Source organism: Triplophysa rosa, linkage group LG11 (assembly GCF_024868665.1).
Source record: "Triplophysa rosa linkage group LG11, Trosa_1v2, whole genome shotgun sequence".
Classification (NCBI taxonomy): Eukaryota; Metazoa; Chordata; class Actinopteri; order Cypriniformes; family Nemacheilidae; genus Triplophysa; species Triplophysa rosa.
This window is the reverse complement of record NC_079900.1, coordinates 26,680,690-26,699,027: the sequence shown is the minus strand read 5'-3', so window position 1 is coordinate 26,699,027 and position 18,338 is coordinate 26,680,690. Positions and strand designations below refer to the sequence as shown.

Below are 18,338 nucleotides of genomic sequence, written 5' to 3'. Positions count from 1 at the left end.
AACTATAATAGTGTACACTGGTATTTGGATTCTATTGGTGTGATGTAATCTTGAAGCTGGGAACCAATTGAACAACAGTAGCACGCCCGAATTGCAAAATAGCCTACAAAATGAATTTTGTAATGGTTTTAATGGAAACAATTAGAATTTCTGTAATGTTTTTTTTTTGTTTTTTAGGGCTGAAACGATTCCTCGAGTAACTCGAGTTATTCGAATACAAAAAATCATCGAGGCAATTTTTGTTGCCTCGAAGCCTCGTTTAATCCATTTAACTACAGTACACACGGAGCACTGCGTTTCCCCACGGACCGTTATTACTGACGCACAGCCCGCTAAACTCTATTCATGTTAGCAGTCTCATGCATTCTCACCGTGAGACACACGCATTTTAGTATGTTCACACGCTCACACGTGTTTCTCATGCTGATAAATAACTGATAGCAAGGGCTGTGACGGTTGCCGTAACAACCGCACCACCGCGATGGTAAAGTGCCATGACGGTGAACTGCCACCGGCGGTAGTGCACGTCACTCTGACAAATATAGGTGTAATAAATATGAGAGTTGCGATAACGATTGCTAGTTGTAGCCTTTCAGTTGTGGATGGTTTTATTTAAAAGATTTTAAATTAACAGAAATTATTGGCATACGTTTCCGTTGGTGCGTTCGAGCGCAGGCCTGCACGGCAAAACCCAGGTTATTCTGCGGGTTTTGCAATGGATCTTGTTGTGAAATGAACAGATACGTAAAATCAAAACTGGCTATGACCCGCTTGCTTAGTGTCGGAGCGCGCGCAGGTTTTGCCGCGGTTGCGGAGAGACATCTCTTCATTTGCGCTCCTGTGCACATCTTCTGAACGCGCATTTAGTGCAGCTGTACACATTTTAATCTGGACAATGTCAACAAGTAAGTTTCACATCAACGAGTCGGAAAAAGTAAAGTTTTTATGGCAATCTGAATAGGAAAGCCAATGTAGGTTTAAACAGTTTGTTTCAAATGGAATTGTTAAGGACTGTAAGGGTTAATACGCCACTGACTGAAGTTACTGCAACAAGAGCTTTTTTATTTAGTATTTAGCTTTCTTATATCATTTAAGTTTTCATTATTTACTGATGTTTATTTAAATGTTTTATATGCTGTAGTGTGCCGTTTCACTGATGGATTTGCGCGTTAAACATTGACGGATGTTTCATCCTCATTTATTTCAGATATCATATTTCAATTATTTAACAATTTCAAGTATTTAAATAAGGTCTATATTTCTCTTCCACTCGTCATGTGGTTGCTACACGCAAATATAATAATATAAATATTATTTATATAAATAATATATATTTCTCAACCACCGCACCATCTATTACCACCGCGTGGTAAAAAACTGCCACCGTCACAGCCCTAATAGCTTATTGAAATGGTGAACTGATATTTTACTTAGTTTTAGTCTATTTTACGAGTGAAACTTGTTTTCCGGCTGCATTGAGTCCATCAAACTAGATGCGGACTAGTGGACACCGAATCCTGTTATTTACACATTTCATCTGTCTGGTCTGTGAATGAACTGCACAGTTTAACGTGCTACACGCGTGATGCTCATAAATTTGTCTGCGTCTGCGCTGAATGAGGACATGAACTTCACCTCCAGAGTTGCGCTGAGAGTTTTTTTCACAAACATGTTATTGTTTGAGTGAAGAAACAAACAGACATACTAAAAAATAAGGGTCTTCTGACAACCTGCCAAAATAAAAGTCATAGGCTATTGTTTGTAATTTTTATTTTTATTTTTATTAATGTTTCTTATTTATATATTTGTATTTTATTGCATTTTGAATTTAATATGGCAATGGAATGTACTAAATGGGTTTAGTTTTCACAGATATTAATGTATGCTATTTCAGCAATAAAAACTAATTGTTCTAAAAAGGAAACAAATTAGTTGTTTTACTCATTTTAAGAGACCTGTCTTATTTTCTCTTGTATATTTAGTATTGCTTTTTAATAAATAAAAAGTACTTATTATCGGAATATCCGATTAATCAATGGAAAAATCAGTAGAATACTCGATTAGTAAAAGAATCGATAGCTGCAGCCCTAGTTGTTTTCTTTCAGCAGGGTAATTATACCCATACTGTGCTCCACACAACAATATTGAGCTGAGGCTTGAATTAGAAAAGTTAAAATCGCAAATCAAATCGCAATCGCAATGTCTGTCAAAGAAAAAATCGCAATTAGATATTTTCCCCAAATCGCACAGCCCTAATTTGTAAGAATGTTAGCAATTTTCAGTTCTGTGACATCATCCACTACCATAGTAGGAAAAAAATTGTGTATATTTTGTTGTTCTGTTGAACACAAATTGAGATATTTTGAAGAATTTTGAAACACAAACCGTTCTGGGGCACCTTTGACTACCATTTAATTTTTCCTACTATGGCAGTCAATGATGTCACAGAATTGAAATTGCTAACATTCTTCCAAATATCTTTCTCTGTGTTCATCAGAACAAAGTCATTTATACAGGTATGAAATGACATGAGGGTGAGCAAATGATGACAGAATTTTCATTTTTGGGTGAACTATCACTTGGCGGCTTACTGTGCCCAGGAGTCCATACTATAATTATGACAAATAAAGTCTTATATTCCTAATCTACATTCCTAGGAAGCCTTTTTTTTATTAGTCATACATAAAACATTAATGGATTTTATTTGAATAGAAAATTATACATGTAACTTTTTTTAATGTGTAAAACTACCAGTATCAGTAATGAGCATGTGTACAAAGCATGACAAGAGAATATTAAGTTTTAAACTAGGAAAATATAAAGTAATCTGTAAACCTATTAGCCATTTGAAAGGTACTAACGTATGTGTTTCTTCACGTAAAATCAGACTTAATGTAAATATATTTGTGTGTTTTAAAAAATGTTACGGAGGATGAGAATATCAGTCATGGACACTTCTTTCTTCATTTTTATTAAACATGAATATTCTGACAATCTTTTTTATTTGAGAACATTTAGTAGAACATCCAATTGCTTTGTTTTCAGAATGTTTTAATTTTTCTTTGTTTAAACTACCACATATAATACACTCAAATCAGGACTATATGGTTATGGTTATATGGTTATGAAAATTTCAGTAGAAAAGCCATAAAATTCAATAAATAATTAATAATTTGTCAAAATTATATTTTGTCCAAGGTAGAAATTATCTTTATGATCATTTTTATATCTTTATTGTATGTTTTATAATTCAAATCTTTACTGTCATGATGTTTATGTTAATGCAATAGAATGTTTGGGCATACTGACATGGCGGTGCGGTGGCTTCAATGTAATGATGTCATGAGCAATCCAGTTCTTTTTTATACATCAGGGGTTTTATTACCAAAATGCTATTTTGTACATTTCTGTTTACTGCTGTTAGCTCTGGTGATTCAGCTACACACATTCTAAAAGATAACATGATGTTAACCTCCACTGTTCTGTGTAAAACACTGATATAGTGTGTGTTCGGGCTACACAACTAATCAAACAAACTCATTGGGATTACGATTAGGGATGCAACAATTGCGTAATTGTCAAAAGCCTCAATTACAGCTGCCCATTTGCACATAGATTACGCAAACATGAATGTACACATACAAAACTCATCGACCCAAGCAGCTTTCGCTCTGATACCTATTAGCTCCACCCAACAGGAAGTCGTCTGTTTTGGATTTTGCGTAAACTCTATGTGATGAACTTGGAAATACTCCTAGGCGATTTATGCAATTGGCACCAAACTTGGTGAACATGATGTCTAGACATGGGAGATACTAAATTGCAAACACGTTTTTATATCTTGAACAGTGTAACCATGGCAAGGCAATACATTTCATGCGAATGGAGACAGCGGTGTAGCATACAGATGAAAAGTTTGTAATATAAAGCTTTTTATATGTACATTGAAACATGAAGATCTGTTGTTGAGCACCAAAAAAAATCCTAATCTAAACTTGGAAAATAGGCAGAATAGCACCTCTTTAAGCCGTCATGTGTTTTCCGTCAGTGACACACGATGCCGATAGTGGACAAACTGAAAGAGGCCCTGAAGCCGGGCCGTAAAGACTCCAGCGATGAGGGCGACCTCAACAAACTGCTCGCTTCATCCGCCAAGAAAGTCCTGCTGCAGAAGATCGAGTTTGAACCGGCCAGCAAAGGCTTCAGCTACCAGCTTGACACGCTCAAGACCAAATACATCATCCTGAATCCCAAGAACGATGGTGCAGCGCTGCATAGACCTCCAGAGTCCGCTCAGATTAAGAGACAGCGTAAGATGGCAGTGATCAGAGGTCACTCTCTGAAAGAGCTGAGCGGATGATGTAATGCTGTAACCTGTGTTTTCCTCCAGTGTCTGAGAGTCTGATCGGTGGACAGAGCGATGGCATCCCTGCTCCACAGAAGATGCTCTTTCCCGGGAACAAGCTCTCCATGAAGTGGGAGAGGGTGTATCGGGTGGGAGCCGGCCTTCACAACCTGGGCAACACCTGCTTTCTCAACTCCACCGTGCAGTGTCTCACGTACACCCCACCACTGGCCAACTACCTGCTGTCAAAAGAGCACAGCCGATCCTGTGAGCAAACGGGAAATGAATGACGTTTCAGAACGTAATGTGTTGCTGGATGCGTTTGTTTGTGTCACAAGCATGCTCTGAATGTGAATTTGTCTCCTGCAGGTCATCAGTCTGGATTCTGTATGATATGTGTGATGCAGAATCATATCATCCAAGCCTTCGCTAACACGGGCAATGCCATCAAACCGGTGTCCTTCATCCGAGACCTGAAGAGTAAGCTGCAATCCTTTACAAATGACCTCCAGCAACTGTGAAGTCATGTCACAGATCATGAAGTGTGGTGGCTAGGGCTGCACAGTAAACCGTGATTAACGCTAAATATCACCTGAATCCACCTGTCTAGAGCGATTATGATATTGCAAAGTCTGTGATGTTTCATGTGCTGTTTGTCGGTGAAGCACCGCTCTGTGTTCAGAAGGAAATGCTGCTCGATCTGAAAGCACTGCGAGTTTGAGTTGCTTATGAAAAACAACTCCTGTCAAACATCATCATTATAAATAGACTTTATTATCATGAAAATACCTGAGGAGGCTTGAAGAACAGTGATAGAAAGATGCCCATAGGTATTATGGTACTACTTCTGCGGCATTTATTTGGAATTTCTGAGCGAGACCGCCCTCTGGCTTTCAGATGCAGTACTTCACAGACAAACTGCACAAAAAAATCACAGACAACAGCCGTGTGTGGTTTTTTTTTTTCGATTTATCGTGCAGCTCTAGTAATGGCTCATCACACTCGCTGATGACTGTCAGGAGATTAAGTTTCCACATACTCCTGGCACTTTCATTTCCTATGCCAATGTTATCTCTGTCTAACAGTTGTAGTGGCTAGGGATGGGCAATGTTATATCTTTTGCGATATACTGGTAGAAATTCTCCCCACGATAGGAATTAGTCTTCCCGCGATATAAGATAAATCCTAGTTGATGACGTATTTCTTTGTGAGACCCATTCACAGCTCATATGCGGAGCGAAAACGTGTATAGCGGAGGGTAGACGTGAAGCTGAGAAAGAGTTTGCAATAAAAGAGGAGCTCTAACTCTCGTGAAGGATGGCACTGTAGATGCATCGGAGTTCATGTTTTGTTTCACTTTAGTTTTATTTCATTCGTTTGTTAAGTATTTGTTGATAGTCATAATACATTAAAACATTACAACATTTAGTTTGGTTAAAAGTCTTTATTTAAACATTCGTTAGACACAAATAAGCCTACTAGAAAATACCGTGATAGAGTTTTAGGGCCATATCGCCCATACCTAGTAGTGGCCTCTGACGTAAGCTGTTTTCCTTTATTCTGTCCCTTCAGAAATTGCGCGGCATTTCCGGTTCGGCAGCCAGGAGGACGCTCATGAGTTCCTGCGCTACACCATTGATGCCATGCAGAAAGCTTGTCTAAGCGGTTATCCAAAGTAAGAGCGATGCTTGAGTTACTGAACCCTGACAGTTTGTTTTGTAATGGCTCTGAGGAATAACTCAATCTTTTGTTCTCAGACTGGACCGGCAGACACAAGCCACCACTCTAATCCATCAGATATTCGGAGGTTATTTGAGGTCACGAGGTAAAGCACGAACACACCACATCATTGAGCTCTTCTCTTCTCTGAATGAAAACACTGAAATACATGCAGCACTCTTTATATGAAACATCATTCAGTGTGTGCTGAGTATGGTTACGTTGTTTTTCCAGTGAAGTGTTCGGTGTGTAAAAGCGTGTCTGATACTTATGACCCATACCTGGACATCGCTCTGGAGATTCGGGTAAGACTCTCATTGTGATGACCGTGATGTCCAGTTTATAAAACTCCTTGAAAATCACATGATATCTCTCGGTGTGTCTCAGCAAGCGGTGAACATCGTCCGTGCTCTCGAGCTGTTTGTCAAGCCTGATGTTTTGAGTGGTGAGAACGCTTACATGTGCGCCAAGTGAGTATTTATTTAGCTTTACGCTGTTTATGCTGTTTCCGCTTTACGCCATTCTCTCTTGCGTTTGTGATCTTCCATTGTTCTCTTGTGTGTAGATGTAAGAAGAAGGTTCCAGCAACCAAGCGCTTCACAGTTCACCGGACATCAAATGTTCTGACGCTGTCGCTCAAACGCTTCGCTAACTTCAGCGGAGGGAAGATTACAAAGGTATGATGTGGATATATACACTTACAGCATCGGTGGATAGATTATGCCCGTGATGAGCCGCTGATCTTCACACAATGATGTTTCCCGTCAGGATGTCGGTTACCCAGAGTTCCTGAACATCCGTCCGTACATGTCTCAGAGCGCTGGTGATCCTGTGATGTACGGTCTGTATGCTGTACTGGTGCATTCTGGGTACAGCTGTCACGCCGGACATTACTACTGCTACGTCAAGGTGAGGGACACACTCTCTGTGAAGTCTTTCTTGTCATTTCTTGACTATTTTATCCAATCAAAATTGACCTTTGGGTGTTTTTTCTTTGTCAAATGTTTGGATGGGAACTCTTGGATAGGCCAGTAATGGACAGTGGTACCAGATGAATGACTCAATGGTTCATTCCAGTAACATCAAGGTTGTCCTCAATCAGCAGGCTTATGTTCTCTTTTACCTGAGGTACTTTACATTTTATATTTACATTTATGCATTTGGCTGACGCTTTTATCCAAAGCTTTCCTTTACTCTCTTTCCTCTGTTCTTTGTATACTACGTCAGAGACGTCTTTATTTCACAAACACATGGTTTTGTTTGGCAGGATCCCAGAGAAGAAGAATACAGATGCTTCAAATACAAAACAGAACCTACTGCATGCTGGGAGAAGCAACATGACCCCCGAGCAGCTGAAGAAGAGCTCGCTCAATGGACCTCTGTCTTCACCGCAGGTCACTAAGGTATCGCTAAAGTTTGTTGTAGGCAAACTCCAAAATCAGTTGTTGCTCACAAGCTTAAATCATTTCTTTTCTGATTTCAAGACTTTTTGTGTCACGTTTCTTTCGTACAGAAACTTGATCCGGCTCAGCTGAGGAAAATTCAGTCTGTTGATGGGGGTCTTGGAGTTCCTGTAGTCAGGAATGGTTTAGGGGTCCATTCGCCCAAGATGTCCAATGGTATGGCCCTGAGCAAACCGTCCGGTGGACCCACACTGATCCAGGAGCCCGTAAAGAAAGTGAAGAAACCTGTACCTCAGTGTCAGCCTCGTGCCAGTCTCTCTACTTCAACCAACGGCCTCCCAAAACCTGACAGCCTGACGTCATCTACCTCACTCAAATCCCTGTCTGACACCTCTTCAGCGGACACCTCTGAATCTAAAGTAAGACTCATTCAGCTGTCTAGACATTTTAGAAAACCAAACTAAATTGAATGCTTGGGAGATTTGCACTCATCATGCTCTAACACAGCTATTTCCAACCTGCTTTTCTCCTGCAGGATCGATTTATTCTTTTCTGAAGCTGGTGAACAAATAACAGCAGTAAAGTCTGATCTGTTCATGTAAATATCCAGTATTAACACTTAAACCAAAGGGACCTTGCTGAATCTTCGTAAACGTTTAGAGACCCCTATGGAGGGGGGTTTGACCTGCAGTTAAGCACTACTGGTCTACCAGAAAGTGAAATCTAGAAGCACCTCTTGTCTGAAGTCTTATTTTTCTGACTCGTGATCTTTAAATGTGTGTGTCGTGTCAGGAGTCGATTGGCACGAGAAGCGCTCCCGCTAATGTATCCGGTGTGTACAGTCCAGCGTCTCCAGCTAAAAGCATAGAGCGTGTGATGTCAGAAGAGCAGAAGGTGGTGAAACTCAAACCACAGGCCCTCATGAATGTAACATCAGAGACCGTCAGCACCATGTCTCCTCCTCCCGCCAAACGTCTCGCCCTGTCTGCCAGAAAGGTCAGTTCACATGCATGCGTTTCATCTGCTTGTGTCTTTCAGGAGTGTCGTTCTGTGTGTGTGTGTGTGCAGGGTGTCCGCGGATCCTTAAAATGTCTTAAAAAGTCTTAAATTCCATAATGTCAAAATAAGGTCTTAAATCCGCGTTTCCAAGGTCTTAGAAATGCAGTCGAACCGTTACCGTAAAGAAGATTTTATTTTCATTTTAAAATCATGTATATCTGATTTGTCACGCAGAACAAAATAGGCGGAACCAACTAACAAATAACACGTTCGCGGGGGGTAGGTGAGTGGACTGGACACTACCACATGGAGAAAAGTTTGAGCTTTGCCATGGGGAAGTGCAAATTTGTTGCTATGAAATTGGTCTTAAATTTCATTCTGCACGGTATTAAAAAGGTCTTAAAAAGCCTTAAATCTAACTCTCAGAAACCTGAAGATACCCTGTGTGTGTCCACTTCAGTCCCTCAATCATCACTGAGACGCTCTATATACACCAGTGGTAAATAGACACTCATAAACCTGATATTATTATTAAGGGCGTTCACACCACACCCTTTCAAGAACACCTTTTGGAGGAACCAAATTAGCTCCTTCCCCAGAGCGGTGTCTAACCCAGAAATAAAGGAACTACCAGCCATGCAAGTGTGTTGACAGAACGGTGTTTGAAACTGTTACAAGACATAAAGATACAGAAAGCTAATGCAGGGTTTTTCCTGCATAAAGAACTTGAAAGCAGCTGCCTCAGACTCTCGTCAAAATTATGTAGAGTGTCTTCACAATAAACACTACATGCATTAAACAGACTGTCAATTTTAACTGCAGTTGCACCATTACGCCACAATGGAGGCGCCATTTCATTTCCAGCACAGCTGCAGTTAAAAGAGCTATATTAGGAGCAGTATTAGCTGCATTTCACGGCTGTTTAGGTGTTTTACTTTCACTTTCTTGAAAAGGTTTCCTACATTAACGTCATGTACATCATTGTAATGTTTTTAGCTGAGAAGTTGGCTTGTTGAATAGGCGTTATTCTGTACACAGCAAGTTCGCCATTATGAACGCACATTGCGATCAGAACGACTCGCAAACAAATGACTCCTTTGAACTAGTGTTGTCACGGTACCAAAATTTCAGTAGTCGGTACCAATACCAGTAAAATTCCACGGTTCTCGGTACCTATTTCGGTACCAAAGCAAAACACCAGTACATGCTAATTGAAACACAATTTTATTAATAAAGCTCATTATTAATATAAATGTATAGAAAGCAATGCCATTTTGTATACATGAAGTATACAAGTTAATTGTTCCCGAAACGGTTGTGTGCTCACTGGGGTCTTTCATGCTGATGAACATCCTCCTCAGTCTGCTGCTGTATAAGACAAATAGAATAAACTTCAGTAAGTCAACTGACTGAACAAACATGCATATGCAATATTAAAACAAACCTCAGTTTTTATACTGCATTTACACAAGATTACTTACATTAAGGTAACTGTATATTAAAATAATAAATGCAACAGATATATTTTTCTTTAGTTTAAATGTGGCTTTTTAAACCTAATAGAGTTATCTATCCAAGACATACACATTGCTAGTCATACAGTTAGTATGCTAGTTTTCTAGCACATAGATTGCAGATAGGCCTATATAAAATAGGTACTGTAAACCCCATCCTGTCCTCCCATTTATTTTACCCCATTACAGTTATAAAAGCATTAAATGGTTAATAAGGACACTTGACTGGATTAGCATTGGCGCTAACAAATTAACACGAAAACAGGGACGTTTATTTTAACGTAACCTTTAATTTAACATATGATACAACATTCATAATGCAAACGCAAACAGAATTTGAAACTTACCGCTTGAACTTGTTAACTTAAATCCAGATGTTTCCTCCTTTCACAACAAAACTCTGTTCGTTTTCTTCGTGATATGACTTTAATCTGAAGTATTTCTGTGCGCATCTCTTGTGGATCGGAGCCGCGCTTATCTGCTCATCACGTCTTGTTGCGTCTATGAAAAGTTTCCGACTGACAACTGTTGTGGAAAAATATCAGTCTTGTAGTTCAAAAAATCTCTCAGACAAAGAAGGTCCGGGTGTCAAGGGGTTAACTTTATTTGCTCGAGTCAAACAAAGTGAGATGTTCCAAGTCATCTAAAAACCAAGTGTTTTCAGTCTACAGTTATAGTAAAATGTCTGAAAGGTGGTCCTTTCTAAAACCAATCAGGTAGATTCCCGTTATCTCTTATTTTTATTAACCAATTGTTATTTTCTGCCACCAATATATCCCAGGCAACAAGGTGTGTATTTATTCGTGGTAGGCTGGCTATTACCTAATTTTTAAAATATATTTTTATATATCCTCGCCCACCACAATTATGTCATGGTCATCATGACCTGTTTCCCCTTCTTCACCTCCTGTGGTAAAACTGTGGCCTTGCTCAATGTAGATTATAGTCATAGTAACGGGGCGGAACATGCCCAGATTTGGTCATACTGTAGGGTTGGGGCCGGAAAAAGTCCCCAGATTTCATAAACACTGCCAGACATCAAAAACACAGCTTTTCAGAATCTCATACAAATGTGTTTAAAACGAAGAGCAATACATAGTGAATAATGATCAAAAACATAAAGACATATCATGAAATTCCTCCATACAACCTGTCAGACAGAGCATCAGTACCCGGTTGACCCGGTACGTCGGTGGTACCGGGTCTTATGAAAATGAGGTACCGACAACTTTTTTATTTTTAGGTACCGACTTGGACCGGAAGTACCGGTACTTTTGACAACACTACTTTGAACCGATTTGTTTAAACAGAATGTAAGAGATCAGTGAATTATTCAAGCTCAGTTGAAGCACAAGAGAACGTAGAGTGTGAATGAGCTTTGCTCATTTAGTAAGACTGGTTAAAGATGCAGTTTGTCATTTTTTTGCAGCAAAATATCCAAAAACCACTAGGCCAGTGTTATATATTTTGTTCATTTGAGTACTTACAATATCTCAAATGTTTCCAACTATTTGTAAATTGTGAGAAAATTGTCATTTTAACCAGTGACACGGGACCGTGTCTGGCAGTCGCCTGTCAATGGCGTCATATCTGAGTTACCAAAGACACTAGATGGAAAGCCTGCAACCTTCAGCGGAATGCAGGAAAGCAGACCAGAGGCTGTCATGTGATTGGCTGAGGTGCTTCACGTGATTCGTGTAAGCCGTCGCTTTCTCCAGACCTTGCATCTCCCTAATAACACGGTCTCTGGCGTTACCCTCGGTTTCCTCTTTTATTGCCGTAGAAACCAACACAGTCTCGTGGACAAATGTGATTACAAGTAAATTTTACTCAATTTTTCTTTTGCAAGTTTTTGCACTCAGGTTTATTAAGTAAATTTCATACCTGTTTAACTAAGTAAAACTTGCTTAAGGAAGTTCAGTAAAATTAACAAGTAAATAAGCACATATATAAATTGGCCAGTTAAATTTTGTTGTGTAGTTTTTACTTACTGATCTGATGTAAATAATTGATATAATTAAGTAAACTCTATTTCTCTTTTAATTAAATTTTACTTGTTTTATTTAGTTATTAATTCTTTTTAGTTAAATAAAACAAGTTACTATTACAATATGACAGAATAGTACTGTGACAACAAATGTGCGATCAAGAGTTTTTTATTAAGAGCTTAATTTTAAGGAATAACACGCCCTTAAAGAAACTTATGATCTTTAAGACAACTTTAAGATGAATAATAATGCTAATCAATGCTTGTAAATATTTAAACAGCTCAAGCAGTAAACATCTGTGTGCAATGACACTTAAAACTTTTGCTCACTTATTGAAACCATTTACACTTTTGTCTATGCAATGTGAACTGAAGACAACAATTAATGTTTGGTCCCTTTTCTGCTTCCCTTCCAAGTGACGGACACAACGAACAGGATCCAAATGAGAAATATACTGTATTCTGCAATAAAGAAAACATAAAAAGAAGTAATTAGTAAACTCAAATTCCATTTACAAACCAAAAATCATTTTTTGAATTCGCACCCCTGAAACAAATAAGGTTAAACATAAGAGTCTGTCTGTTTTACGTTATTTGACGCAACCAGAATGACATACAAACGCAATAAAACAAAACAGCAATCACTAAAAAGTTCAGATCTGACGTATTATTATTAACACCAGACGCTAAAAGAGAATATAAACCCCATTAAGCATCGCATCACTTGCATCTGCTGTAGATGTGGTCTTATGACTGTTGAAACAATCGTTACGTTTCTTCATTTAAGAATCACTGCATACAAAACAACATCTACTGTATCGAACAAAAACGTATATCATGGGTCAAGTCACATATTTAAGGGTTTTAGACGTATTTATGTAACTTGAGGTATTAAGATGTAGTATATACATTTTACGAACCACTACACAGTCACACAAAACAAAACCTATCAAAAAACGTATATCACAGGTAAAGTAACAAATTCATTGCTTTAATGTGTCTTTATGTAAAACTAGAGATTGTAAGATGTCGTATAACGTTGGCTTAGACTAAAGATTGTCGACGACTCTAAACTTTCCAAATGTGCAGAAAATATACATAATTAAGCGATGACAACTCAGTTGTTCAATGTTATCACCATTACCAAATACATTAAATCGAATATGCCAAAATAGAATGCCTTTTCAACTACTTACCTGTAGAAGAAAATGGAGAAGCTCTTCGTGATGATGGCGTGTTAGCTACTTTTTCGCGCATGCGCAGATTGCTGGAATTCGGCGTAAATTCTACTTGATTTTTTTAATTGCCACGCGTACTTTATTAATTCTTGTACATTTGCCAAATAATCACAAGTAAATTTTACTTGAGTGTCTAATATTTACAAGTCTAAATGAAGTACATATGCAGATTTTACTAAATTATCTAAAGTTTTTACTTCAACAAAATTATTCTTTGCAAAAAATACATACATTTTTCTGTTTTATTTACAAAGCCATAAAATCATTTTTTACAGTGTAGTTTGTAGCATCTATCAAGCAACTGTCTTGTTTTGCGCAGTCGTTATGGAGCACAGTTGTTCTTTACTGTTTGCAGCTTGTTCTGTCAACAAAGACATTTTTACTAGACAGAGAAACTGATCTTGCATGTGTTTTACTGACAGAAAACGTATGATTATTATATCGATCAACAAGGTTAGTCTTTTTCTTAATTTAGCATGAGTGTCGTATACACTATTTACTGAACAAGCAGTAATCGTTTTTAGATCATCTGACTAAATAGTAATTCAAGTCTAATTCATTATAATGAAATAAAATCACTTCATCAAACGCGACATTTTTGAATGTGCACCTTCTAGCGGTGGATTTTAAAAACTGCACCTTTAATTATGGGCTGAAAAGTTAATTGAAAAGGATAAAAGGCTTGTATTACAATTTTCAACTTTTCTGTTCGATCAAATACATTTGATGCTTTATATAACTTATTAAGAACAACATTAAGAACTTGATTTCATAAAGTGAAATGTGCGAGCAGTTCACCCGTCCTCTCTGTGTGATGTGATGTGATGTGATGTGATGTGAGGTAGAGGTGTGTATTTGTTTTGAAAGACTCCTCTAAACACAAGCAACATATGTGTCAGCTCCTGAAATATAATCCAGTTTCTGAGGAAGGGCCGTATCCCATAATCCAACACCTTAATTAGATTTATACACTATTGGTTCTTTCGTTGTAGTGTTTTGTAGAATATATTGAGAAAACTTAAAAGGGAATGCACAAGATTTCAATCGACGGATCCATAGTGGCCTTAACATTTCAGTCATTACTGTATGCTACTGAATTTCTTTGGATTGTGAGAATAATTCTTGTAACTGTATCTTTAAAATATTTCTCAGCTCGTGTCTGCTTTAGGTTTGCTGTCTTTTTTTAATTTTTCGTTTTGTTTCGTTTCTAACTATTTCTATTTCTTCTCTGCTACACTTTCTTTTTTCCTTCACCCTTTCTACTTTTATTTATTTTGTTTGGTCTTGATGATTTTCTTCCTGTTGGCTCTTTTTGTCACATTTCATGGCTGTTTTTTATTTCATTTTATTTTATATTTTTTTAGACCACAAAGTTTTTATTTATGTCAATAACTGCAGGCCAATCAGCAGCAGAGCCCGAGCTGCACAACTGAGGCTCCGCCCACCTCATCTCTTCATTCGTCCAGTGACTTCAGCCCGGCCCCGCCCCACCTACATCACAGGTACATCACACCAGGTCGAATATCACTGCAAAATCAGGAAAAACAGAGCAAATCTGAATTGGTGTCGACGGTTAATATACGCTAGTAGGTTTGCATGCTTGAAATTTCATGCAATGATGTCAGAGGTTACTCAACATTACTTTCTTGTGTTTGATTTGTCTTTAGAGTCTCAGCTGATTCGCTCCACCTGCCGTCTCTATCTTCACCTCATCTCTCCAAAGAATCAAGTCTCATTAAATGGCCCCCGTCACCTGCTCATGCTCCCTCACCACAGACCAATGGCTTTCAGCCTCGACTGGCCAGTACACACGGACCAATCCAAGGCCAGAACCTTTCTGCATCAGCCACGGGTTTCGCGCGGGGACCCACGCATAACGAGAAGAAAAATAAATTAAAGCGACGTCATTCGGAGGTGGAGCAAGACGCCCCTGAAGCCTCTGCCACAGAAGAACCAAAGTCAAGTGTTGAAAAAAGAAAGAAGAAGAAGAAGAAGAGTAAGAGAGAGGAAACGGTAAACCGTCTCGAGGCAGACCGTGTCAAGTGTCATCAGGATGAGGATTGGTTTCTTGGACAATCCTGGAGTCTCGGTTCAGCGGTGAAGGAAAGCACTGAGGGTTATCACAACAAACATCAGTCAGCGTCGCCGGCCGTAGCGCCCGTCATCGACCCCGTCCTCAAGAAGAAAAAGAAGATGAAACACAAGCTTGTGGAGTTCAGAAATGGAGCTGCACTTTCCAAATGGTCAGTTAACACATTAAAAACCACATCGGCTTTAATACAGCTGTATCTGTGCCAGGGATCCATCTCAACACTCGTTCTTTAGTTTGTCAGTGTTCTGATCTTTTTCCTCTTGTCAGTGACGTGACAGAAGATGATTCTGGTGCACACACAAACACTGCAGATATGAACCAAACAAAGAGACATCAGAAGGCAGAGGAGATGAAAAGGATTGAGTTGGATGACGTGACGTCTCATCAGAACACACAGAATGCTGCTGAACTCAGCACAGGTAACGGTAATAATACTCAAGCACATTTCATCTGAAAATTTGACTTTACCATCACGTTTATTAGGTTTACTCAACTAAAATATGAGGGAAAAATACTACAAGTAATAAGTCAAAGAAAGAAAGTACTAGATTTGAATATACTTCAGGATCATGGATGTCATTTTTCAACAGTTAAGGGCCAAAATTGTACTTGTGACAGATGCTTGGAAACGCTGTTTTGTACTCGAGTCGGCTGCCGCGCACACTGCACGAAACAAACGCTGAGAAAGCAAGATCTCACGTGACAGTACTTGACCACCTTTTCCAACTGAATGAAAGCTGTGCACCTTTTATGGATGAAGTGGTCTGAAACAGTGCTAAAGTCGCTAAATTGCCACTGGTTTGTGCGTGTCCGTGTGTGACATGGAAATTTGTGCCATTAAGGTTCATATTGTGGCTGATCGGCACAAATAAATCAATGCATGAATCACTATTTATATAGGGCTGCATGATTTGCAGAAAAAATCTAATTGCAGTTTTTCTCAACAAAATTGCGATTTGCGATTTAAAATGTGATTTACTATTATTATAAAAAAAGAGCTACATATTTGTTGTGGAGGTTTTAACAGCATCAAAGAAAGACCAAGAATAGTCACAAACTACTCTAACACTGTGCCACTGTTTATTTAAAACACCTTAACACTGTTTCAATTTAGAAAAATGTTGTCATAATGCAGACATATTGACAAATTAGGAAAATAACTACAGTATTTTTAATTAAGTTAAATAAACAAATAAAAATAAAAGATTACCTTTAAGAGTAAACAATTCAGTAAAACACTGAATACTCTCCCGTATGATCAATGGGGAAGTACAACGTTTGTAAACAACTACTCTTTAATTCAAAATCCTCACTTATGAAATGCACAGTGAGACTTTGATATGGTTCAGTGGTCCTACTGGACCACATGTCAGTTGTCGTTGCGTAATATTCCACCTCTTTCAGCTCAGCTTCAACCTTCTTCCGAGTCGTATCATAGTTTTTATATGGATTGAGTAAAGAACACACGAGAGGAAATGCGATATCTTTTATCGAGCGTTAGGATTAGATTCCTGAATCCTTCTTTTGTGACAGCATTAATTGGTACCATATCTTTAGCCAGGTATCTTGTTATAGCGTCAGATATTTCGCAGTACCTTCGTGAAGACTTGTCATAAGATGTACCACTTTCTAACGCTTGAGTAATTGAAGTTTGCTTTGATTGCGGTGGTTGCAACAACGTTTGTTCATCATTGGACTTTGTGCCTATGCATTCATCATACAGTTGTCTGTGGTACTTTTGCAGGTGTAGAACGTTGGTCGTGTTGCCTCACGAGGTCGACACAGACGTTCGGCATGTTTTACACAGTACTTGCCTCTGAAGTATATTGGAACGTCGAAATCCAAAATGATTCCAGACGTATGCGGTGCTTTTGTTTTTAGGTACCAAGTCGTCTACAGGCTCTTCTGCAGACACACTTTGTTGTGAAGTTGATGGCGCTCATCTGTTCCAAATGACTTTCGTTGCATATCAGCACGCTCAGTGTTAAAATGCCCCCTACTGGTTAAACTCTGCGTCAAGCATAAAATGCGCAGGACCAAACTTTTAACGACTACGTGTATGTGTGTTATTACTATATTTGTATTTGATGGGCTTAATTGAAATAATCGCATGCCTTGCGATTTGAAAATCGCATCCTTTCAAATCGCAATTTCGATTTACAAACGATTAATCGTGCAGCCCTACTATTATAGGCTTATGACGTGTTAGTTGCTGTGTGTGACTCAGCATCCAACAAGCTATGATGTCAGACAAAGCTTGGTAACGTTGTGACTAGGGGTCGACCGATTATCGAACTGGCCAATTATCGACGTCGATATTAAGCATTTTTTCCATTATCGGCATCGGTCATTTTAAAAGCCGATTTGCTGATAAAGTAATTTAATTTTGAAATGCGCTATTTGGCTCTGATGCAGCCAAGGATTTATTGAGAGCCGTCGGAACACAGCACTCTAGTCTGTTGCCTAGACTAATGCCCGCCCACCGCCCATCTGATTTGTTGGGAGTCACAAGTCCGGCCAATCAACGCGGGAGGCTGAAGGCACTGGAAGGATTGGACTGGAAGCATGGACTGGAAGCAACTAGTTCGAGCTGCTTCAGTGATCGCTCATCAGTTGACGGAATAGGCATTTGCACATTATTTTAAGTCATGCCAATCACAAATACAGGTGCTGGTCATATAATTAGAATATCATCAAAAAGTTGATTCATTTGGTGGCCAATTAAGAACAGGGATACCATGGTCCTTAAACCAGGTACTGGTAGCTTTGGCACTGTGTGCAGGTGCCAAGTCCTGTTGGAAAATGAAATCTCCATAAAGTTGGTCAGCAGCAGGAAGCATGAAGTGCTCTAAAACTTCCTGGTATACGGCTGTGTTGACCTTGGACCTCAGAAAACACAGTGGACCAATACCAGCAGATGACATGGCACCCCAAACCATCACTGACTGTGGAAACTTTACACTGGACCTCAAGCAACGTGGATTCTGTGCCTCTCCTCTCTTCCTCCAGACTCTGGGACCCTGATTTCCAAAGGAAATGCA

The 18,338-nt window shown here is 39.0% G+C and overlaps 1 protein-coding gene across 2 annotated transcripts in view; it reads left to right on the top strand.

Annotated features, from left to right (window-relative positions):
- The window catches only part of usp36 (ubiquitin specific peptidase 36), a 32,039-nt gene that overhangs the window by 9,699 nt on the left and 4,002 nt on the right, over window positions 1-18,338 (top strand). For both annotated transcript variants that reach the window (XM_057345840.1, XM_057345841.1), the window contains 16 exons: window positions 4,049-4,310; window positions 4,391-4,612; window positions 4,715-4,825; window positions 5,918-6,020; window positions 6,103-6,170; window positions 6,299-6,369; window positions 6,452-6,534; window positions 6,630-6,741; window positions 6,833-6,973; window positions 7,092-7,192; window positions 7,332-7,467; window positions 7,578-7,886; window positions 8,260-8,463; window positions 14,604-14,707; window positions 14,873-15,448; window positions 15,565-15,716. In XM_057345840.1, coding sequence (XP_057201823.1) covers window positions 4,058-4,310; window positions 4,391-4,612; window positions 4,715-4,825; window positions 5,918-6,020; window positions 6,103-6,170; window positions 6,299-6,369; window positions 6,452-6,534; window positions 6,630-6,741; window positions 6,833-6,973; window positions 7,092-7,192; window positions 7,332-7,467; window positions 7,578-7,886; window positions 8,260-8,463; window positions 14,604-14,707; window positions 14,873-15,448; window positions 15,565-15,716 — 2,746 coding nt within the window. In that variant the 5' untranslated portion in view covers window positions 4,049-4,057. The remainder of the gene's footprint in view (window positions 1-4,048; window positions 4,311-4,390; window positions 4,613-4,714; window positions 4,826-5,917; window positions 6,021-6,102; window positions 6,171-6,298; window positions 6,370-6,451; window positions 6,535-6,629; window positions 6,742-6,832; window positions 6,974-7,091; window positions 7,193-7,331; window positions 7,468-7,577; window positions 7,887-8,259; window positions 8,464-14,603; window positions 14,708-14,872; window positions 15,449-15,564; window positions 15,717-18,338) is intronic.